We start from the raw sequence: 17,131 nt of genomic DNA, 5'->3' as shown, positions 1-17,131 counted from the left end.
TGAAAGCAACGCTGTTACTAAATGTTGGAGAACTGGCTTGACCTTGGTGTGTAGGCCTGGATTCGGACCTTTCCACTCTGCTGGTGTGGCTTGCAAAGAACCGGTCCATCAGACACCTGTCACTGGGCAAGAACTTCACCAACATCAAGTCCAAGTAAGCTTTATACCATGGAGGGGAAGGGGAGGAAGGACATGTGTTCTGGTTCCAGGTTGGGGTCTTATGAGCAGGTGTTGTTGTTTTTAGGGGGGCATTAGGGAAACTGAAAAATCGTAACTCCAAAAAATTATTTATCATTCATGAAATGCGGCAATTAGCTGCTGGTAAACGGAAGCGAGTAGAATGCTAGTCAGCTAACGTGAGCTACTGTTTTCTAATCAAGTCCGGCTACCGGATAAAGCAGAAAGCCACGTCCTCTGCTGACATAGATTCCTTAAAACATACTGATACATGAATCGATATGACCTGAACTTCCCGTTTTCAAAACTCTTACTCTTACTCTTAAGATACACCACTAAAAGAAGAAGCCAACAAAGCCAACAACTCAATATACTAAAGCAATTTGCTAAGTTGTTTCAAATCCATCCATTATACTCTTTCCTCGTTTTTATCGGCATATATATAGTATACAGTGTATATATATATATATATATATATATATAGAATATCTGCAATGGATATTCACAGAAAAAATACAACAAAACCTTTGTTTACATTTGTACTTGATGTCAAATCATCATGATGTTCAACTACTGCCGTGATAACGTTGTTTCCTTCCGTCTCCATTAGAAATCTGGCTCCAGTGTTGGACAACCTGGTCCAAATGATCCAGGAGGAGGACTCGGTGAGTGGGGCCTCTTCAAGACTCTCTGCCTCTGGTTGGAGTCGACAAGCCAAATGTGGTTTCTCTTTCACTCTCTTCCTCACTTCCTCACTTGATTAGCTGCTTGTTCCTTCACAGCCTGTGAGGCTGGCTGCCATGGTACATATAGCACTGGTGGGTTATTTACCACACGGGAACGGCAGGGCAACTGTAAAGGACTGCACCCCATCATCCATTTACATCCACTTTACATCAATGGAAGACCGCCGTCTGGCGGAGCTCATTAAAACCGGCGGTTTATTATTTATTCAAACATTTGGTTCACAGATGTTGAACCGTAATGTGATCAAACTCTACAATAATCCGAGATCACTCGTTCCATCAGTGAGTGAGGGCTATGAGCTAAAGGATGGTTTGAAATGGTTTGAATGGTAGACACGGCTCTTCTCCATTGAATTATGTTTTTGATGATATATTATACAACACGACAAACCCTTGACTCTCCAGCTCGCGTTTCTACCTCTCGTTCTCCTCCTGCAATAACCTAACCCTCGGTGGGACTTCTCCTAGAGCGAGACTTCATCATAATCTGAGCTTGCAGTGGCAGAAACAAGCCAGGACGTACACTGACAGAGCGCTATTGCCCCAAAGGGTTAAATTGCAGCCTTTTTGTCAAGAATTATGTGCTGCAGCGTTGTCGCTCAACACTGGACCAGTTTCAAATCTTTTTGTCGCATTGGTCCAAAATGATCTAAAAATAGGGTCCAGGTGGCAAAAATCATTAAAATCTGACTTTAATGCTCAGCTAAAACTCAGCAGTCAAATATAATCCTGGCTTTGTAGATATCAACACATTACTGGGAATCTCTCGGTCACACCGACCACCATTGCCGCTGATCCCTTCCACGTCCTCCAGTAAAGGTGGACGCTCACATTGAACTGCTCTCGGCTGACACTCCTGTGATGTTGTGACGGCCAAACCTAAAGGAATACACTTCAGACGTTTCTATCTGCAGCTGACACAGAGACGTGGTGGTGGACTGGGTGGGTTTGTTCCTGCTTGGACTGTTTGAGGTGTTGAATGTTGCTAAATATTTGCTGCTCAGTTTTTTGCCATAATGTGGATTTCCTAGTAGTTCCTTGTAACTAGGATCTACTAGGAAATCTACATTATGGCAAAAATAGGAACTAGGACCTAGTTCCTATTCCACACACACACACACACACACACACACACACACACACACACACACACAGGAAGGTGCCTTAGGGTCTAGATATACCCCACTGTGTTTATTGGCCGTGGCCTCAATTCAGCCCCGTCTAGCTGACCTTCTGGCTCTGAGCGCAGACGCGTACACATGGGATGCGCTGTGTTTTGAGGTGGGGAGATCCTACAAAGGCAGATGCTCTGCCTTGAGCTAGTAGATGGGAACATGGATTATCTGCATCTGCAAAAGTAGATACATATATGTGTTAAGGCAATAACATGTCATGGCCACTCAGTGTATTTGGAATAGCAACTCTGAATATTATTTCAATGAAATAGTGCAATAAAATAGATAGGGGGGTAAAACAAAATATATATTTAATTTTTTTTGCCAACCTGAGCTTGTGAAATTGCAGCGTCATGTAAATAAAATGTTTAATAATCAAATCACAATAAAAACATTGCATGAATATTTGTATTGATGCTATACTCATGTCACTAATTGATTTTAACATTGCATTTACATTTAGGGCATTTAGCAGACGCTTTTATCCAATGCGACTTACAATAATTACATTTGTCATAAGAAAGAGAAACAACAATATATCACTGTCGATACAGTAAGGATGTTCATACAAGCCAAGCACTTACAATTTCTAGGTTAACCATTTCCCCGTATACAACAAAGATGGTCAAAGACAATAAGTGTGTACATTAAGTGTAACATCAATATAAATGAAAAATGTATCTATTATTCATACAATAGCCATATCATTTTTTGCCTCCTATTAAAGATCATGTTTCTGTCAGAGCATTGGCTTCCTATGTATTTACCTTTTGTGATAAATAATTATTGAGATATTATCAACAGCCAAAATTTGAATTGGGAAATAGTTTTTATTCCCCAAGGGATGAGAGGACTTTTTAGATCTTTGATATTTAGTTGCAGTGGCCACTGCAGTGCTATTGGGAGATTATGGGCAAGATTGCAACATTAGCTAGGGAACTTGCACCATTACCGCACTATCATCAATTCACTGCCGTTCCAATGTCTTGTTTAATGTGCGTTGCATCCCCTGAAGGATGGATCCTTCAAGATGAAACCTGAAACAAAATAACTCTTGCAATGCAAAAAATACTAACCGTGCAGTCTTTAATTTTTACTGTTTATTCTGCACCCCAAAAAACACTCATCTCAACTCCATCCCCCTTGGGAATAAACTTCATTGCATGCATGGGAAAGCCCCATCTACTGTGTATAATTCATCCCTTCACGCGCAATCTCCCTCCTCCAGACCACCACTCCTCCACATGTATGCAGCCAGACTACCAACCCTCACAAGGGATAAATAAGGAAGAAATTTCTCGCTCTCGCTCTTTCTCACTCGCTCTCACTCTCTCTCTCTCGATCTTAATCTCGCTCTGGCTCTTTCAAGTGTTTAAACCATGAATTATTTCTTCTCAGTGTTATTTTTAAACGTTGACAAAAACCTGCTCCAATTATGAACACACATTATGTACAGGCCCACACCCCTCAACAAATATGCATACCACGTACATTTACGCAACATTGTTTTGCACACACATCGTCTTATCCGAGTAAATCTCTGGGTTTACTTGCTGTCGGTTTGTTTATTGTGTAATTTCTCAGCAGATGTGACCAGCTGTTAAAAGGCCAGTTTAGAGAGAAGGCAGATTGTAAATCTCAGTGGCTTCATGCATTATACACCCATCATACACCCAACATAAGGAATAAGTGCTCCGTCACAGATACATTTTTAATCGTTCTGTCATCCTTAAGAAATCCATTTGATCCTACTGCTAAACGATTCCTTCTCTTATCCCCAGCAATAATTTTGTCTTGGGTTCTAGGACGGAAAAAAAGCATGCTTGATTTTGTGATGATGGAAAACTGTCAATGGTGTTGACAAATAGTTCCTTTCCTCAGTGTCTTGATGTTGTAGCGCCAGCTGGATTTGAAATGCTTTCCATCACAAAAAACAATTTTTGGAAAGAAGTTTATTATTTATTCATCATTGGACGTTTCTCAGTACCTCATGTGCATAATCATATGAGAAATAGAAAGAAAGAAAGGGAGAGGTTAATCCAAGTAATCATTAATCATTCAACAGAAAAAGGCTGAAAAGTCGCCTTTAATTTCTTCCGTCTATAAAGGCAATCTTCTGTCTGTGTAATAAATCGACATCTGAATTTGTCTGACACACACACACACACACACACACACACACACACACTGCAACCTAAATAGCTCTTCTTTACTCCCCCCCCCCCCCCCCCCTCCAGCCCCTCACCTCTCTGTCCCTAGCGGACTCCAGGCTGAAGAGCGACCTGACCATCGTTCTGAACGCCCTGGGCAGCAACTCCTCCCTCACCCGGCTGGACATCAGCGGCAACGCCATGGGGGACATGGGGGCCAAGATGCTGGCCAAGGCCCTGCAGATCAACACCAAGCTCCGGTAGGGCTGTGTGTGTGTGTGTGTGTGTGTGTGTGTGTGTGTGTGTGTGTGTGTGTGTGTGTGTGTGTGTGTGTGTGTGTGTGTGTGTGTGTGTGTGTGTGTGTGTGTGTGTGTGTGTGTGTGTGAGGGAGTGGGTGCGTGTCTCTGTCTGTGTCTCGTTTTAATTAAGAACACAAACGTTTTAATTAAGAACAAACTACCAGTATGTTTTGCTGTGTGAAGGCCTTTAGTGAAGGGTACTGAATAATTCATCCTCTTTATGATGATGAGCATTCATCCATGCTTCCTTACACACTTGATTTGTTATGAATGGGTTTCGGCAGACGGAAGGATGTCAATATATCGGCCCGTCTCTAGACAGACAGTACTGCATTGTGCGTGTGATGTTTCAATGTAGATCTTGGAATATGTTTTTGTATACAAATAATAACAACAATATAGAATCACCCCTGCCGGTGCGGATTTAGAATGTGTTCATGTGTTTGTGTTGGGCAGGACAGTGATCTGGGACAAAAACAACATCAGTCCCCAGGGCCTACAAGATGTATCACTTGCCTTAGAGAAGTAAGTATGCACACTGTAAGTGTGTGTGTGTGTGTGTGTGTGTGTGTGTGTGTGTGCGTGTGCGTACACACCATTGATTCCATGCATGCATTATGTCATCGGTGTCCTGGGAAATGTCTATAGATTACATAGTACTTTAATAATATATGCTTTTATACCGCATCATAAGATAATGGTCCATAATGTTCCAACGGTGTTCGTTAACCTGCTATAATGGGATAGCTCTGCCTTTTAATAGCTTAGAATCAATGAGCTACAAATCCAACATTAGAAACAACGGTCAAATAGAAACAAATAGAAAAAAAACATCAGCAAAACAAACTGACAAAAACGAAAGCGTGGCAGAAGAATACAATAATTTCAGCTGATGTTGATAAAAGCGAATACATTATCGATGAAAATAACAAATGCTGAATCGTTGTTGATAACTGTAGGATAAGCAGGAATAACCCTCTGGCCCTAATGGTACCTTCATGCATAAGGGAAGTACTGGTGCTGGTACTGGTGTAGTCACTGAGAGCTCAGAATCAAAGAAGGAGTTGGATTCATCACTACAACGTTGGCCAGAGTCGAGGAGGGTAGATAGTGTAGAGATTGAGGAGAAAGAGGAAATCCATTATTGTTTCCCTTGAAGTTGAGGGCAGTGCTTGAAGTTGTGTTTAACTTCAAGCATGGGGGCGGGGGGGGGGGGGGGGGGGGTAGATAGAGTGTAGATAGTCAGAGAGACGGGTTAGGGGAGGAGAGTGTAGATAGTCAGAGAGACAGGTTCGAGGGAGGAGAGTGTAGATAGTCAGAGAGACAGGTTAGGGGAGGAGAGTGTAGATAGTCAGAGAGACAGGTTAGGGGAGGAGAGTGTAGATAGTCAGAGAGACAGGTTAGGGGAGGAGAGTGTAGATACTGAGGAGATTGAAGAGAAAGAGGAAGTCTGTTATCTCCCCACATAATGTTTCCTCTCAGCTTATGGAGGGCTTGAAGTTGTGTTTACTGAGAAATAAACTAATAATAATAATAACATGACATACAGTGCTCATAGTGCTCTATTCCCTCACTTAAAGAAACCTGTCATCGCCCATCTGTATTAAAGCTTTATGAAATGGGATTCATTCATTCATTCAACGATCCGTGAAGCTGTGTTCACACATATGCGTTGTAATACAAGCATACAGAGGCACAGTCTGTAGTGTCATTCGGCATGCACATTCTGTGCTTCATCATGGATTGAATCTTTGAATTTTCACATTTGTTGTCATATTATTGCTTTGTTGTCATGTCTCCTCACAGTAAGATATGGGTCAGATTATAGAACCTGATTGTAGAATCTGTGCTCAGATCTAAAAACTCTCCATGTGATATTTGCTGTTGACACCGCAGTGAAGAGATGGGCTCCCCCATGTGGTGCTCATAATGATAGTTTTCGGGGATCATTAGCCTGGAGTGTGAAGAGGCCCTGAAGAATAAATAGAGAACAACTGTGTGGTGATTTATGGTTGAGTACTGTCTCAAGGGAGGAGAGAGGAGGGTAATGGCAGAGAAGAGCAGAAGAGATCTGTTTTTAATCTCTGTTGTGGGATCACGTGATAGCCCATCTCATGTCCACAGCTAATAATGTTAATATCCTCTCCTATTAATGCCTTGGTGAGAATTTTCAGCAAGAGGTTTATGCCTCAATATTCTTTGCAATTTTGCAACAGCCTCTGATTAATATTCTCAATTGATTCTTGTTCTATCTTTCAGCTGTATTTTTGTATGAACTGTTGCTCATCTTTGTAATCTCTGCGGTCTCTATTCACACACATTGATTAGTGATCGCGCCATGTTAAACCATGAGTGATGAGAATGGAGAGAATGTGAGAGAATGAGCTCTGTGTGTTAGTTGTGCTGTGTACTTGTGTGCCCATTCTCCATTGTGTTTGACTGGTCTCCCTGCTCCATTAGGAACTTCACCATCCGCTTCATGCCTATACCCATCATTGACGCGTCTCAGGCACTCAAGGCCAATCCAGAGAAGACTGAAGACGCCCTGTTGAAGGTCTGTCCCTTCACTGTGTGTTGCGTCAAAGTGCATGTATCCCAAAGAAACAGTTTCTGGAGCCAAAGGCTGCGGAGCCCATTAAGCGTGCATACTTGTACTGAGATGAAGAATCCCCCTTCAGCTACCTTGCCCCTCACAAAAGAGGATGCCACTCAACACTTTTTCAAAGGATGTGCCTCGTATAAAGACCTCGTCTGACAGTGCACGCTTTCTGCTTTTACGTAACAAAACATACACAAATGGGTTTCGGTGGTAGAGCAGAAATTGTGTTGGATATAAAGTTGCTGGATGTTAGTTTGTAGGTATAACCCTGCAATTTAGGTTCCATGCGTCCGTGTCGGAGAATGAGTAGTACAGATAAATTGATAAGATAAATGGATAGAAATCTGTTGATAGATGAACGGATTTGTGTGGTTTTGGTTAGTTGCTATGTAAAATCCCTTCTTGTCATCCTCTTTGCCCTCCAGATTGAAAACTACCTGTACCGGAATCATGAAACCCGGAAGTACCTCCAAGAACAGGCCTACCGCCTGCAGCAGGGCATCGTCACCACGACGACGCAGCAGGTAGGAGGGGCATGCCGCGGGCCTGAGTTGCCATTGTGTCTTGCTCGATATAATTTCATTGTGGTGGATTTTTTTATTCATAAAAAGTACAGAAAACAAAATATAAAATAATAACAAATACAAGTATACGTGTGGGATGTGTCCTTCTCCTAGATCCCTTTTTAGTTTTTGTGTTTTTGTGTATTTTCCTACTGAACACACACACTCATATCCCACCCTCTGGCGGTGTTTGACAGATGATCGACCGGATCTGCGTGAAGGTGCAGGACCACCTGAACTCCCTGAGGAACTCTGAGACGGACATCGTCCTGGAGGACGTCAAGTCGGCCGAGAACTTCATCCGAGACGCCAGGAACTCCAAAACGGTGAGGAGGGTTAGGTCCGGGGGGGTTAGGGTTGGTGCCATTGTTTTTTTAGAAATGTATTTATTACGTTTTCAAATATAACAACACACAGACATATACAATTATGCACATACAAAAAAAAATACAAGCAAATAATAAAAAAATATATATAAATAATTACAACCTGCATTTCCTATACTGAATTTATGCTCGGAAATATTGCACTGCTATCATACTATGGCAATCTGAGTATCAAGCAAACACCTTGCTCTCAGGAAACCCCATAAATTGTCCCCACACTTTAAAGAAGATTTTAAAGAAGATTTAAAAGGTCCATTGTTTGGTCTTATCTCAGTTCAGTGGGTGGGATTAAGGTGAGTGGTAGAGACGGGCGTCTTTTCCTGGTTCATTCCCTCCCCAGCGCTTCCGGCCACGTGCAACCTTTAGACCCTGGGCGAGACGCTAAATGCTCCTGATGGGAGCTGATAATCAACTTGAAAGGCTGTCATCGCCCACCAGTGTGTGAATGTGTGAGGGGAAGACATGGGACGTGTGGAGCACTGAGCGATTTCTCCGCAGTATTAGCAAGACACTTATTGCATTCAGATTTCAGAATCAGGATGCTCGTTATTGGCATGATGGCACATACAAGGAATTTTATTTTACGAGGATCGTTTAAGGGATTAACTATAACATTTATTCTCAATACCATACCCACACTATCAGACCCACAGCTACGCCTGCACCACTAGTCTCGTTCTCTCTCCTTCACCTCCTCAAGTAGGCAGGTCCGGGTCCAGATGTTTACCTTTGAGCCCCCCAAAGCCCACCCAGCTTGCTGTTCCCAAGATATCCCATCTGGCGGAGCTGCTGTCCCTAACCTGGTTTCTCCTCCTCCTCCCAGCTCCTTCCCAACCTCTACCACCTGGGAGCCGTGTCCCGAGAGGAGCTCAACAGCGCCACCGTGGGGCCCATCCAGGAGAAGCTGGAGTCCATGGCCGGGGAGGTGGCGTCCGTCATGGACGAACAGCTGCAGGTACTGCTGCTGCTGTTGCTGCACTTTCAAAAATCTCACATGTCCAACTCTAGATTCATAATTTAACACTGTGAGAAAAGAGGTCTCTCTCTCTCTCACAGCATAATAACGTTGACGTCTCTTGACCCTTGAAGAAGGTCTGGGTTGACTGGGTGTGTTGGATTCTCCCCTTCCTCCTGCCAGGCTCTGCTGGGGTCCATGGTGGATGCAGCTGAGTCTCTGTGTCCCCACGTGATGAAGAGGAGCAGCCTCCGGCAGGAACTGCTGAAGGCCTGCACCTCCAAGATGGTGGTGCCCACCAGCTTCGTCACCAAAACGCTCCTGGAGCAGTCGGGGGTGGACATCATCAACAAGATCAGGTGTGTGAGAGGGAGGGAGGCGGACCCTGGGTGTATTATTGTAGAGCGTGTGTGTGAGTGTGTGTGTGTGTGTGTCAATGCACATGCAGCACGCCACCCTCCACCTAGGTGTCCTACACTGGGCTCCTCCAGACAAGGGACAGGGGGGGGCAGGTGTTGCAAATGATCCTCCGCTATAAGCACTATGATACTTGGAAAGCTGTTCTCAGTTTGTCTATGTACACTGTATCTGTCCCTATTAAAACCATCAAATAAACCATACATAAAGAAGGACCCAGGGCGGCGGTGTTGGCAAGCGGTTTATAGTTAAGTTGCACATAATGATGGCCACCATGGTGGTCTATGTTGCCATGCTGGAGATCTTCAGAGTGTGTCTGTGGTGACGGCTGGTTTAACCTGTTGCACATTGATTGCTCAAAAACGCAACAGGTGTGCAGCCTCACCCAGCCCCAGAGTCTAATCAGTGTGATTCTGGCCAGGTGAGGCCGTTTCAACAAGCTTTCTCTCACTCACTCACTCACTCACACCCCGTTTGATTCAACCTTCACCTTCTCCTCGTCTCAAACTTGTCGTGTTCAGTGAGGTGAAGCTGAGCTTGGCGTCCTTCCTGTCTGACCGCATCGTGGATGAGATCCTGGAAGCTCTGTCCAGCTCACAGCACACTCTGGTACGTTTTTTAGAAAATACTCTGACCAATCTTTTTCTCGCTCTCTCTCCGACATCATTTGTCTAAACTGAGCGGGGCGATTGAGCTGTTTTGGAAGTGTCCCGTTCCCCACATCACGTCCTGTTCCCTGTGGCTCAATGTCTACATTTGACCTTTGATACTCCTCCATCACGCTTTATCCTTTTTCTTTCTTTTCTCTCCCCACTATGCGTTCAATCCCCCCCCCCCACTCCCCCCCCCCACTCCTTCTTTCTCTTGCTCTCTCAATGTATCACGTCTCTCCGTTTATACATACCAGAAAACAAATACAGATCTTCCAGATTCAGATTCTGACCACAACACCAATTAACTTCCCTCGCTCTCTCTGTCTCTGTCTCTCTCTCTCTTCCCCCCCAGGCGGACCACCTGGTGCGCCGGGGGAGGCCCCTGCTGCAGCAGGGGTCCCTGGACCTGGACGTCCCGGAGGAGAGGGTCCCTAAGAGGGCGTCCATGGAGATCCTGGAGGGCGAGCGGCTGGACGACCTGGAGTGCATGGTAGTGTGGGGCGGGGCTGTGTGTGTGTGTGTGTGTGTGTGTGTGTGTGTTGCCGTAGCCATCCGTTGGCTGTTAGTGAGTGTGATCTGTTCTGGTTGACTGCACCTGCCTCTCTCTGTATGAAGCCATTTAAATTCTAGACCGCTCCCGGCTCGAACCTGACCAATCAGGGCATCTCTTCTGTGACTGGTTTGTGGAATCCATGTTGCCCGTCGATCAAATTCATTCACAGGGCGTTGTCATAGCCTCACCACAGGTGGCTGATAGCAACACTTGACAATGGCTCCCTCCCACATTTTGGGAGGGAGAAGGTGTTTTTGGGATTGTTTATTTTTAGTGCGTCCTATTCTTGCCTGGGAGCCAGACAAATCTGCAGACTCAGGTTTAACTTTCTCTGGCATGTTCGTCTGGACTCCATCTTGTTCAGACAGATTTAGTAAATCTGTCAAATCAGAGGCATTTAAACAACAAAGATGGCTGCCGCTGATGTGTAACACATTTCATTGCTCTGATTGGTTACGGGTCCATCCAATTAGGAATTTCGGTCTGCAGCTGCACCCGTTGACCACGCCCCTTGGACATTGAAATTTAACGTTCATTTGGAAAATGTTCTGGTGATGTCAGGCCATCTCTCTTCTGCTTTCTTTTCACAACTCTCAGAATTGACAGGAATTTAAGTATTAAATATAATATTTATCAGTTTCAGTTTCACTGCTGCACCAGCTCCCTCTGCTGGACAAACTTTGTAATGGCTCATCTGAAAAAACAAAGCTAATTTAGACCCCGTGGACTGTATCAATAGCTTAATATGCTTAAGTTCCTTTCAAGATTTTTTTTTTATTATATTTTTTGGAATATTCAGTATACGGAATTTAGAATGTTTAAAATAGATGGCAAAATTAGATTTAAAAACCCAAAGCCTAGGTCCATGAAAAACTAGAGTATACTCTGGGGGCCGTACGCATGCACAGCAGAACATCTGTTGTGTTGACATGCTCACGCGCACACACACAAAGATGTATGACTCCATCTGTTAGTTGTGTTTGTGCATATGAATGACTAATGGGCTAGGAGTCGGATACTGGTGACTTTGTAAGTGTGTGGGTGTGTGTGTCCTCATCATCATCCGCTTATCCGGGGTCGGGTCGCGGGGGCAGCAGCTCAAGTGTGTGTGTGTCCGTCTTATTTATTCTGAGACTAGTGACATTGACAAATAATTCAATTTAAATTAGATTTACCATAGGGGGAAAGGGCACAAGGCATCTTTTTTAATATAGTCAGTAGTTGGTAGAAGAAAAGTTTAAGATTTGCAAATGATGAGGAATGGCAGGACATGTCAGTGGTTCACTGTCCTCTTAATCCATCGCACCCGGTCCTTCTACTTTGGCCTCTTGATTTTGTGACTTTCTTATGCAGCTATGGTCTCTCTGCTCGCTCTTCCTCCTTCTCTCCTTGCTCTGTTCGTCGGTTCTTACCCGTGTTCTTTCTTTCTCTTTTTTTCATTCTGTTCTTCCTGTCCTCCTCTCTGTCAACCTTCTCCTTGCTGTCATGAAGACTCTGTGCTGCACCAGCGTAAGTATCTCTGGGCACGCTCGTCCTCCTCTCTTTCTTTCTCTGGCTCTCTCACTTTCTCCATCCATCATGTTAGTGTATTTGATAATAGTGCATTAGGTTATCCTGCAGAAAAGGAACAACATAACAAAATAGTAGGAATGATGTTCCTGTTCACTCTCGCAATGTGTTTCTCCTGCTTCCCTACCTCTCTTGCTCTCTAGTCCATATTACCATCTCTCTTTTACTCTGCCCTCATCTCTAGCTCTCTTGCTTCCTCTCTCTCTCTCTCGCTGCCCTGTCCGTCCCCATGTCACCTCCTTCCCTGCTGCTCTCTGATTGGTTCACTGGTCCCTTCCAATACAAGCGTTGCCTTTGTTGCAGTGTGGTAGTGCGTGTGGTTTGGCCCACGTGGTACACTACTTTAACACTGAGGAGCTGATCGTATAAAGACTCATGTCACTGTTTATGTCCTCTCTGCTGCTTCACTGACTCAAGCTTGTGTGCCCGCTCACCCATTTGCTTTGGCTAGGACGTGTCGTCTGTTCTGAGGGGAGGAGTATGCCGGCCGCATTGTAAAAGCACATGACTTTGTCATGAATGTGCACGGTTGTGTGGTGAAGATGATGCACGGTGTTCCTCACACAGCGTACATCATTGGTGCAAATTTGCTCAACGAAGCACAAATTTGAGTCCATGTGTGTTGTGCTCATTTGATTGTGTATTTTTGTTTTAATTTTTGTCTGTCTGATTGACATCACACACCTTGTAAAATGAAGTTCATGAAACGCTGGTGTCCTGATAAGTTCTGTTACATGCTGTCTGATACAGCTTTTAACCCAGCCCTTTGAAAAGTATTTAACAGTTTCAAAGTCCCCACAGAGTAGTGATTATATTTTTTATTTTATAATTTTGAATTTGATCCAACTGTTACAAGCCAAGTAAGTTCATGTCTCCATTATGGAAACATCCTCATCAATTGATGTGTCCATAATGGTAATGGACATGAATAAGATACTTTAAATGCATATAATATTTAGAAAACATGTTTACAATTCTATGAGGTGAATGAGTTATCGAGATCCTGTCTAATCCCCTCTCCTCGGCCCCTTGTGTTTTTAGATGACCCCTAAATCCAAGAGGAAAAGCATCCACAGCAGAATGCTCCGGCCGGTGTCCCGGGCCTTTGGTGAGAACTCCCTCCCGCTCCACAGTGTTCTACCCCCCCCCCCCCCCCCCCCCCCCCCCCCCCACCAGTGCCCCCTTCAAGTCCCTCACACACACTCTGACACTGACCATCTCAAAGAACACTACCAGTACCTGACTTTGCACATCGCATACAGTCACCTTCATTCATTACACTGTTTACATGCTGCTATGGCATATCAGTGTTCTATATTTATTACTGCTGTGCTACTCATTTAAATCATGTTGTATATTTTTATCTTATATTGCACTGCTACTGCGGCACTGTCACTTCTTCATTTCACTGTATACACTATATATGCACGTGGCAAATAAAACTCATGAATCTTGAATCTTTGCACGCAGTTCTCCCGTCCCATCTCCGTGTGACCCCTATCCCCACCCTGGACACACCCTGACCCTCCAGCGTCTCTCCCCTCCGCAGAGATGGAGTTCGACCTGGACAAGGCCCTGGAGGACGTCCCCGTGCACATGGAGGACGCGCCCACCTCGTCCGCCGCCTCGCACAAACACGACAAGCGTCCGTCGGGCGCCATGGGCGAGCTGCCGTCGCAGGAGGGCAAGAAACTGCAGCACTTCACCAAGCTGCGGCCGCGCCGCAACAAGAAGCTGCCCTCCAGTAAGATACCCGTAAGTGGACCGCCGTGGACCAAAGGGCTATTGACAGACGTTAACGCTGTGAGTGGGATTAGCCGGTACAAGCTGTTGGCCGCTTCTGACGTCACAAGTTTGGCGTGTCCACCTAGATGTGTGACGGATAGATGAGCAGCGTTTGATACGGTCCACTGGGTAGGCTGGTGGACTGATCTATCCAGCACACATCTAGGTGGACACGCCCGCCTTTGATGTCAGAAGAGGCAGATTTTCAAAACGGCTTGTAACGGCTAATCACACTCACAGCTGGTGGTATAATATGGGACCTTGAATGGTTTTCCGGTCGATTGTGGTACGTTTTACGCTGCGTACCACTGGCGAACCACGAGGATCACTCAGTCGATGCTCGGATTAATATATTAGAACCATGGTTTGATTGTTAAGGAAACGGATACTACTTGAGGAATAACCCATGGGTGAACGCTGGGATTACGTGGACTCATTGGGTTGACGTTGTTGTTCTTCTCATGTCCCGACAGCAAACGGGTCGGGCCCCGGCCCAGGACGGCGAGCAGAACGGCCTCATGGGCCGGGTGGATGAGGGCGTGGACGAGTTCTTCTCCAAGAAGGTGGCCAAGATGGACTCCAAGTAAGAGTCGATTGGTTCATTTTATTTTGGTTTTTGGTTGTTTAGATTTGACCCGCGGCCCCTTTTGCCCGTGCACCATCCCTAACGATCGAAGCCTTCCATCCGTTCCTCAGACGTGCTTTGAAGAGCTCCGACTCTCAGGACGGGGAGAAGAAGAAGAGCAAAGGCTTCCTCAACCTCATCAAATCACGCACGTCCAAATCGGATAAGTCGGACAAAGCGGAGAAGTCTGAGAAGAGCCAGGCGTCTCCCCAGGCCTCGGCTTCTGCTTCGCCCGCCGCCACTCCCCCCATCCCTGAGGAACCCGCCTCCCCGAAGATGGCCCTGAAAAGCCCCCCGCTGGAGCACAAGTCCAGGTAGGGCTGGACCACAAGGACTCCTAATGGTTCTCTTCTCATGGCTGTCCTATTGGTTCTCTTCTCATGGCTGTCCTATTGGTTCTCTCCTCATGGCTGTCCTATTGGTTCTCTCCTCATGGCTGTCCTATTGGTTCTCTCCTCATGGCTGTCCTATTGGTTCTCTCCTCATGGCTGTCCTATTGGTTCTCTCCTCATGGCTGTCCTATTGGTTCTCTCCTCATGGCTGTCCTATTGGTTCTCTCCTCATGGCTGTCCTATTGGTTCTCTCCTCATGGCTGTCCTATAGACCTCTGAAGAATAAGTCCCGCCCCTGCTCTGTCTATGGGGAATAACATGCCGTTTTTTGAATGATCGTACATAACAAACTCTGTAGGTGGCGAAGTAAAAGCTGCGTCACGTTTTGAACTACACACTTTTTTCCATCTAGTTTCCACTGAAGTTTTGGATTGTCGGTGCCGTTAAAGTAGTTAACTATTATGAAGAAGCATTTTGCTAATGCGCATCTGCGCAGACTTCGGACGTCACGACTCTCCCTAGTGTGTAGTTCAAAAGTCATGAAAGTCATGAATCATGTACGCCTTTAGATCAGTGGCCAAATCTGTCTATTTTAACAGTGCTAACGAGTTTACCACAGTCAAGTTTGATTAATATTCAATCTAGTAAGAGGGTGATGGTTATCAAATGTGGCCTTTTTAGGGCTGCAAAAACAACTTGTTTGAGTACATTTCATCAGCCACCTGCCAAACTAAATTATCAGGGTGGCAACTGTAGTTTAGGAAAAATAATGCAATAACGTCATCAGCAACACACCCCGTTCTGGCATCACGAGCAGACCCGCAGCCAACACCGCGTCTCCCCCACCCTCCAGGGAGTCCCGCGACGCCTCCACCCGCTCCCAGCACACGGACTACAGCAGCAGCTCGGACCGCTCGGAGGAGCTGCGGACCCCCGACTCCATGGACGAGCCCTGGGAGGGGGGGTCGGACGGCCGGGCCAGCCCCCTGGGGGGCCGGCGCTACCCCGGGGTGCAGGTGATGGGCTGCGGCCTGCTGGCGGAGATGAAGGCCAAGCAGGAGAGGAGAGCCCACAAGGTGAGGGCTGGGGGAGGCTGAGGTTGGGGGGGGGGGGGTCCCGCCCACCGGCACACACACACCCACCCCTCTGTACCTCCCACTTGTAGTGGATGTGACTCATTTAGTTTCAGTTTTTCATTTGGTGTTGATGTTTTTTTTTGTTTTAAAATAAAAAAGTATAGCCCTTTCTTCTTGAGACCTTACCGACGTATCAGAAGAATACGTTTCTGACATATGTACTTATTGTAAGTCTCTTTGGATAAAAGTGTCTGCTAAATGCCCTAAATGTAAATGTAAGAAAGTTCTTGTATGTGCGAACGTACATGGCAATAAGACCCTTTACATTTGCATCAGTGATGGAGGTGCAATGCACACTGAATGACATTTCTCAGTGTAACATTGTAAAAGCCAGGTTATTCTTTTTTTGTGACTAGATTTCAGCAAACCTTTGCAAAGGGTAAGGGTTTTTACATAAACTTGTGCGTCTGGTTCACTAGAATGCTCTTGTTACGCTACTTTTTTTTTTTGATGCCATCTTCAATTCATGTACATTTGACTTGTTTGTCCCTTCTCACCAGTCGTCCAGCCCAGACAGACCCGACTGCAATTCAACAGGTAATTTCACCCTTCTTCACCCAGTATATGTCTTAAATAATACAATAGTAATAGTAGTACATCTCATGACATTTGCTGTTGATAGTCTGTTCCTCTAGGGTGAGTAATGATCTGACCCCCCCCCCCGCTGCTTGTCCTCTTCCTCCCAGCCAAGGCCCCGACCCCCCAGGTCCCCGACAGCCGGCCGGCCCCCACCGGAAAACCGGAGCCCGCCCCCCCCGGCCCCCCGGAGAAGCCCGGCCCGGCCTCCCGGGGCGAGACCAAGGCTGAGGCGGCCGGCCCCCCTCGTCTCCGGGCCACCTCCTCGCCGACCCCCGGCGGGGGCCCCGGGGGCCCCAAGCCCCCTGTGCCTCAGGGGGCCAAGCCGGTCCTGGGGGCCCGGCCCAGCATCGCACTGAAACCACGGACCGCCAGCAGCAGGAGCATCGGTAGCTACACCCTCACCCTCACCAGCCCTAACCCTCACCCTCACTA

General features: G+C 46.1%; 1 protein-coding gene across 1 annotated transcript in view; it reads left to right on the top strand.

Annotated features, from left to right (window-relative positions):
• LOC311352154 (F-actin-uncapping protein LRRC16A-like) overlaps nt 1–17,131 on the top strand; it is a 61,517-nt gene that overhangs the window by 41,545 nt on the left and 2,841 nt on the right. Inside the window, exons 20-37 of the mRNA XM_084472370.1 lie at nt 55–154; nt 788–842; nt 4,336–4,508; nt 5,004–5,072; nt 7,008–7,101; nt 7,572–7,670; nt 7,907–8,035; nt 8,919–9,050; nt 9,234–9,409; nt 9,989–10,076; nt 10,473–10,610; nt 13,284–13,350; nt 13,792–13,997; nt 14,501–14,610; nt 14,724–14,966; nt 15,838–16,060; nt 16,621–16,657; nt 16,807–17,085. Of these exons, the coding sequence (XP_084328496.1) occupies nt 55–154; nt 788–842; nt 4,336–4,508; nt 5,004–5,072; nt 7,008–7,101; nt 7,572–7,670; nt 7,907–8,035; nt 8,919–9,050; nt 9,234–9,409; nt 9,989–10,076; nt 10,473–10,610; nt 13,284–13,350; nt 13,792–13,997; nt 14,501–14,610; nt 14,724–14,966; nt 15,838–16,060; nt 16,621–16,657; nt 16,807–17,085 (2,418 nt within the window). The remainder of the gene's footprint in view (nt 1–54; nt 155–787; nt 843–4,335; nt 4,509–5,003; nt 5,073–7,007; nt 7,102–7,571; nt 7,671–7,906; nt 8,036–8,918; nt 9,051–9,233; nt 9,410–9,988; nt 10,077–10,472; nt 10,611–13,283; nt 13,351–13,791; nt 13,998–14,500; nt 14,611–14,723; nt 14,967–15,837; nt 16,061–16,620; nt 16,658–16,806; nt 17,086–17,131) is intronic.

This window comes from Micromesistius poutassou (assembly GCF_964030765.1).
Source record: "Micromesistius poutassou genome assembly, chromosome: 8".
In the NCBI taxonomy this organism is placed as follows: domain Eukaryota; kingdom Metazoa; phylum Chordata; class Actinopteri; order Gadiformes; family Gadidae; genus Micromesistius; species Micromesistius poutassou.
This window is presented reverse-complemented; position numbering and strand designations above follow the sequence as displayed.